This window comes from Gavialis gangeticus, unplaced genomic scaffold (assembly GCF_001723915.1).
Source record: "Gavialis gangeticus isolate Ggan-Ray unplaced genomic scaffold, GavGan_comp1, whole genome shotgun sequence".
In the NCBI taxonomy this organism is placed as follows: Eukaryota; Metazoa; Chordata; order Crocodylia; family Gavialidae; genus Gavialis; species Gavialis gangeticus.
Genome location: NW_017729018.1, coordinates 32,185 through 39,232, shown reverse-complemented (window position 1 = coordinate 39,232; position 7,048 = coordinate 32,185). Strand labels below are relative to the sequence as shown.

The 7,048-nt window shown below is 44.0% G+C and overlaps 1 protein-coding gene across 1 annotated transcript in view; it reads right to left on the bottom strand.

The window, feature by feature from the left end:
* The window catches only part of HNRNPM (heterogeneous nuclear ribonucleoprotein M), a gene marked incomplete at its 5' end in the record, with an annotated part of 34,689 nt that overhangs the window by 2,410 nt on the left and 25,231 nt on the right, over positions 1-7,048 (bottom strand). The window contains one exon of the mRNA XM_019513185.1: positions 5,108-5,889. Coding sequence (XP_019368730.1) covers positions 5,108-5,889 — 782 coding nt within the window. The remainder of the gene's footprint in view (positions 1-5,107; positions 5,890-7,048) is intronic.

The window sequence follows — 7,048 nt, the reverse complement described above, 5'->3', positions numbered from 1 at the left end:
CTTATCACTGCTTGCACTTAGCTGCAGAGTATCTCTCCCGAATCAAAATTTGCTTATTTATTTTATTTCTATGCCACCCTCCCAAAAAAAAGGTTCAAGGCAGCTTACAGTTAAAACAGGTGATAAATGACAGATAAAATAAGTGACAGAACAATTTCCCAGACAACACCCCAATCTTTAATCCTACCCAAATATGGTATTATGCTCCTCCCAAAAGATGTCCAGGCTTGGGCTCTTGACAGGCATGAGGGGGAAGGGAGTTTCAAAGCTGAAAAGGTACTGCCAGGAATGACCAAGGGATACCAGGACCAGTAAACAGGAAAAAACTGAGTGGTGAGTTACCTAGACACTTTGTTCTAAGCTTGCTCAGTGGAAGGAAGAAGAGGAACAGGGATTTCTTCAGAAAGTTGCAGCATCAGAGGAAGGAGCTAGCACGAGAATCAAACGGATGGCTGGAAGGCTATGCAATGCCAAAGCCTAGAGGCAATGCCAACTGCCAGCTCCTCCTCTACCTGCACTTGTGCAGCTTCAGTCTAGGCACAGCCACCAACCATTAAGGCTCCCTCCCAGGTTCTGGCTTGGCTTTACAGGGACTGTGGCTCGCATATCTCTGCCAGGGAGAGCCAGGACAGAGTGCCTGTGATGCGAGAGGTGCTTCCTGGTATATTCTCTCAGAAATATGATAAGGGAGATGCAAGAGCACATGGATGCAAACACAAGACCTTCATCAATTCAATGTGCAAAAGAAGCCACCAGCATTGTGGAAGAGAGGCAGTCACAGACGACACTGGAAGAAGGGCAGCTGGAGAGGGCACTGGAAGACAAAGTAAAGATACCCCAGAAGATAGAAGCTGGCAGCTCATCACCTCTGGCAACAGACAGCACTCCTCTTCTGACTCTGTAGCTGTCTAGCTGGAGAATAGATATGAAGCCCTGGCATTGGATGGGAAGGAGCCACTCCAGTGGCAAGAAAGGCCAAAACCATGTACCCCTAGGAGTGGGAGGATCAAGACCACTGTTGCCAAGCAGCACAGGATGGTAGTTGTTGGTGATTCCCCCCTGTGGTACATGCAGGCATCCAAGTCAATAGGAAAGCTGACAAATGGGAGGTGTGCTGCTTGCCAGGAATGTGAATCAGATGTCACAGAAAGGTAGCAAAGACTTATCCAGCCCTCTGACCACTATCCCATGCTAATCATTCACACTAACAATGCTGCCAAGGGCCACCTTGAACATATCAAAAGTGGCTAAATGGCTCTGGTTTCAAGGGGATGGCCAAAGCTAGTTAGGAGCAGATACATCTCAAAGATCAACATATGTCTGCATATATGGTGTCACCAGCTGTGCTTTCGCTTCTTTGATTACGGGGTGATATTCCAGGAAGGAATACTAGGAAGACATGGGGTCCAACTGACAAAGACAGGGCAGAGTGTCTTCATGTACAGACTTGCTAATCTATGAGGAAAGCTTTAAACTAGGTTCAACATAGGATGGAGACAAAAGCCCAGAGGCAAGTAAAGTGCTATGAGACCTGGAGAAAAAATTAGTAAGGGGATACAATAGCAGAAGCCTGACCAATCTCATTTCCTTCTATGACCAGGTGATACATCACCTGGACAAAGGAGAAGACGTTGATATCATATATTTGGACATAAGAAAAGCCTTTGACCTGGTGTCCCATGATGTCCTAGTGGTAAAACTGGGAACTGCAGCCTCAACAACCTTATGGTCTGATGGCTGGGGAACTGGCTCCATGGTTGGACCCAGAGAGTGTTAGTCGCTGGAACCAAATCAACATGGCGCATGATGACCAGTGGTGTGTCCCAGGGCTCCATACTTGGACCTGTACTCTTTAAAGGTATTCATAAATGATGTGGACTCTGGTGTCAGAAGCAAACTGGCCACGTTTGCTGACGACACAAGTTACGGACAAGTGTGGTCACACTAAAGGATAGGTTGGTGATTCAGGCCAACCTCAGCAGGCCACAAGGTGGGCGGATCAAAACCTGATGGCATTCAACATGGAGAAATGAAAGGTGCTCCACCTCAGGAGAAAAAGCTCACATCATACTCACAGGCTCCGCAGTGCTACACTCGCTAGCACCGTGACAAAGACTTGGGGGTCATGATTGACCACAAGATGAACATGAGCCACCAATGCAATGCTGCAGCCAGCAAAGCAAACAAAACCCTGGCTTGCATCTACCGATGCATCTCAAGCAAGGCCCAGGAAGTCATCCTCCCACTTTACTCTGCCTTCGTGATGCTGCAGCTGGAACACTGCATCCAATTCTGGGCTCTGCAATTCAGAAAGGATGTGGAGAAACTTGAGTGTCCAGAGGACAGCCATGATTAGAAGACAAGAGAACAGGCCTTATGAGGACACGCTGAGAGAGATGGGACTCTTCAGCCTGGAAAAGCACAGGCTCAGGGGTGACTTAGTGGCACAAGTACATAAGGGGTGCGCATCAGGAACTGGGAAAAAGTCTAATCATCAGGGCATCCCAAGGGAAGACAAGGTCCAATGGTCACAAACTCCTGGAAGACTGTTTTAGGCCGGACAGAAGGAAAAACTTTACCATCCAAGTCCCTAGGGCCTGGAATAGACTCTCCCCAGAGGTGGTGCAAGCACCTACACTGGACACTTTTAAGAAACATTTGGATGCCTGTCTTGCTAAGATCAGTTGACCTCCACTGACTTTCTGCCTCTTGGGCAGGGGGCTGGACCCGATGATCTTGTAAGGTCCCTTCCAGCCCTAATCCCTATGAAATCTATGAAGCCTTAGCAATGTTCCCAGGGAGAAGACAAGACAAATCAGGTGCGTAAGTACATAAACGTTTCATTTAAGAAGCATGGGAAACAAACACGAGGAATTGGAGGTACAATCAAGGAATTGAGATGTAATTGGGAATTCAGAGATGTGGCAGGATAGTTCACATGATTCAATACTGTCGTGGATGGATGCAACTTGTTCAGGAAGGACAGGCAGAGAAGAAAAAAAGGAGCTGTGTGTTTTCTGAGGTGCAATATGAAGAAGGTAGGTCTGCTGAAAGGCTCTGAGTAGATGTCAGAGCTGAGAGCATCAGAAAGGAAGCCACTGTAGTCTCTTGCTATAGCCCACCAAACCAGGAGGAAGAGGTGGATGAGGCCTTTAAGCAACTGAAAAGCTTCCCAAAAAAAGCCACAACAAAAATCCACAGGATCTGGTTCTCATGTGGGACTTTAATTATTGGGACATTTGCTAGGACAGCTGTGCACGATTAGTCCAACAAATTCTTGCCAAGGGAGAGTATGCTGGGGTTAACTTTTTGATACAGATGGTACAGAAGCCAAAAGGAGGGGAGGAGGAGCTCTTCTGCTTGCTGCTCACAAAAAACGGAAGAATTTGTTATAAATGTGAAGGTGGAAGATAACTTGGGTGAGAGTGGTTACAAAATGATAATAGATCAAGAGCCTAAGGGGAGGAAGGAAAAAGAGCGGAAAAATAACACTGGACTTCAGAAAAGCAGACTTCAAGAAACTCTGGGATCTGATGGGCAGGATCTCCAGGGAGGCAAGTCTGAGGAGAAAAGCAGTCTAAGACAGCTGGCTTTACTTTAAAGAAGCTGTAGTAAGGGCACAAGAGCATGCTATCCTAATGTGATAGAAGAATGGGAAGTGCAATAAGATACCAGCAAGGAATCCAATAAAAACTAAAACTTGGTTGTATCATCAGGGAAGAGCACTGTGTCTGCAGGGAGAAAAATCAGGAAGTCGTAGGCACAATTCAAGATGCAACAGGCAAGGGACATAAGGAAATTTTATAGCATCCCTTTTAATTAAGAGAAAGACCAAAGAAACCATAGGTCCCTTATAGAATATAGAAGGCAACACAGTTATAAATAGATGAAGAGAAGGCTGAAATATTTAATGGATTTTTACTTTGGTCTTCAAAAACAGAAGTAGCTACCAGATGACAAGCACAGATGGCAGCAAAAATAGGGAAGGAGACAAACAGCATTGAGTAGTAACAGAATAGATTAAGTATTACTTAGGCCAGGTAAAGTTGTTTGGTTTCAACCACAAAAATCACCACACTCCAGGTAGAAAACAGAAATGTGCAGACATTCAAGCTTTTTCTCCTGGAGCAAAAATAGCCTGTCCAGGAAACAAAACAACAACTTGGCAAAAACCAGTAGAAAAGTTCCTGTACCAGTTTTTCCCAAGAGACTGAACTCCTGCACACTTTTCCTGGCTTAACTCCTTCTAGGTACCAGCAGTGGAGCTGTGGGAAAAGGCTGATGTGCCTAGGGAAGAGAGCAGTGGGTGGGATGCATCTCAGCTTCTGGTAGTCTTGCACAACAAGGTAAGGAAACGCAAACTAGATGAAAGTATTTTAAGATGGATATACAACTGGTTGGACCACTGTGCTCAATGAGTAGTCTTTAAATACTTAAAATGGAGATTTATAGAGATGGGATTTTCTCTGTGGCCATAAGGGACAGCACTAGGAGCAACAGCTTGAAGCTACAGCAGAGAACATTTAGGTTGGGGATTAGGAGAAATTCTCTGACTTTGGGGGGGGGGGGGGTAATCAAAGCACTGGAACAGACTACAGACTGAAGTGGAATTTCTATCCCTGGAAAATTTCAACAGCAGGTTGAACAGACGTTTGGTTGGGGTGCTTTAGTTGGTGCTAATCCTGCCCCAAGCAGGGCGCTGGACTAGATGACTTTTTTGGTTTGTTTCTGTCCTACTTTCCTATGATCCTATCCATTTCTGCCAAGCAAACCTAGCCACAGATGATAGCTGCAGGAGGCTGCTCTTGGCTAACATTAAGAATTACAATGAAACATAACATCGTGGTCCCTTAGCTGAGCAGGACTTCATAGGTAAAGAGCAGCACCTTGAATTAGAAAGATAGTGGAAACCAATAGACTCTGGAGAACTGGCTTAAGATTTGCAGGGTCTGCATAACTTTTCACTGTGATGCTTTAAACAAATTAAACCTTACAAATGCCCCATAAACATTCTACATGTGGCTATCACAATGTGCAGTGAAACTAGTATTTATGTTCAGCCATAACAGTTCTCTGGATTGAAGACAAATTATGAAGTTTTACTCACGTTTCTCACAAATATTTGACAGGCTTTTCTGGCTACGCCAGCTGCAGGTCCTCCAGTTCCTCCAAGAGAGCCTGCAAAATTGCCTGCGAAGTTTCCACGATCCATATCCATTGTTCTTTCAAAATTGCTTCCCATTGCAAGTCCCATTCGATCTATACCTGCTCCCATTCCCTGTCCCATAGCAGGCCCCATTCTTTCCATATTTGTAGCACCCATGCGATCTAATCCCATTCTGTCCATAGGAGCAGCAGCCATACGATCTAATCCTATTCTTTCCATAGGAGTAGCTCCTATGCGATCCAATCCAGCTGGCATTCTATCTAGGACTTGACCCATTCCAGTCCCCATTCCTGCAGGTACCATACGATCCATACTTAGACCCATCCTATCCATGCCAGTTCGCATGGGTTCTACACCTGATCCCATCCTGTCCATAGTTGTACCAACACGATCAATAGCAGTACCCATTCTATCAATCCCAAAACCTATTCCTGAACCCATTCTTTCTATTCCTGAACCCATTCTCTCAATAGCTGGACCCATCCTATCAATATTGGGAGCAATGTGATCTATGCCCAGAGGGGCCATTCGATCAATTCCTGAACCCATACGATCTACATTAGAACTCATGCGATCCAAAACAAGACCCATTCTGTCCATTTCAGACCCCACTCTCTCCATCCCATGCCCCATCCCAGAAGGTATTCTTTCTATCCCTGAGCCCATGCGGTCAATGCCAGGTGCCATCCTCTCAATTCCAGGAATGCTAGCAGTTCCACCACCTAGAACACACAACACAGATTATTTCATTTTGTAATCACATGGATAGGATATCATGTTTATGTATTTGAAACCGTACAATGTTTGCTTGAAATTCTTCAGTCCTGTGTATTCTGTAGCTGCAGACTCTGAAACAGAGCTGTGCTTCAGAATGCAAGCTTTATATTTAACAGTGAAATCTATAACTCCTACACGTGCAAAAAGAGCTTACAAAACATGATCCAAATATAAAAAGGGACAGAGTTCAAAGCGGCCAAGGCCAGCTACCGTGAAATAAAAATATAAATGCCTAAATGACAGTTTACATATGTTTTTAATTATTAAAATATTGGGATGCTCTTCCAATAAGGAAACTGGTTGCTGGCTATGGAAGTTTAAGACCACCCTCCCCAAACTGAAAATTCTCTTTTTCTGCCAGCCATGGTAGGTAGATGCAGGTCACATACACACAATTATTACCCTTCTCCTTAGTACTAAGTCAGACTCCATGCAATAAGTTACAAAGTTCAGTTATTCGCAAACAATGCAAAACCAAAATTAAAAAAAAAAAGTTAAATCAGTTTAATTTTCCTCCCCCCACTCTCCATGTTAAAAGTCAACGGAGCTATGAAAGCCAAAGATGAAACAGAGAAATAAATGTAGCCAATATAAATTTTCAATTGAGAAAATGCTAAACCTGGTACAGAATACTTTTTTTTCTTCTTTTTTTTTTTGTCAGAAACAAGTTCTTTCCATATAAAATTTAGGCCCAACTTAACTACTGAATATGGAGAATTTTTTTTTATAAAATCCATTCCATATTGAAAAAGTCCTATCTTACTATAGTGGGATATTAAATTAATCTGAGACCATCCACCTCAGATAAAATTATGTTCTGTTTTGTCTCTATTGCCTTTTACTTCCATATAGGACTATTCTTTCTTTCATTATCTTACAACTAATATCAGATTGGTACCAATATAAAGAAAAATTAGCTGTATTGGAAATTGGCATAAAGTGGCTGATAATTTGACGAATAAATAAATGCCCGTGCGTTAACGTGCAGCCGCAGCCCAGCATGTAGGCAACAAGGAGCACAGCCCAGCAGCTTGGAGAGCTACGTGCAGCTGGTAAGTCTGTTGTGATGCAAGGGGAGGGGGGAGGGAAGGGGTGTGGCGAAGC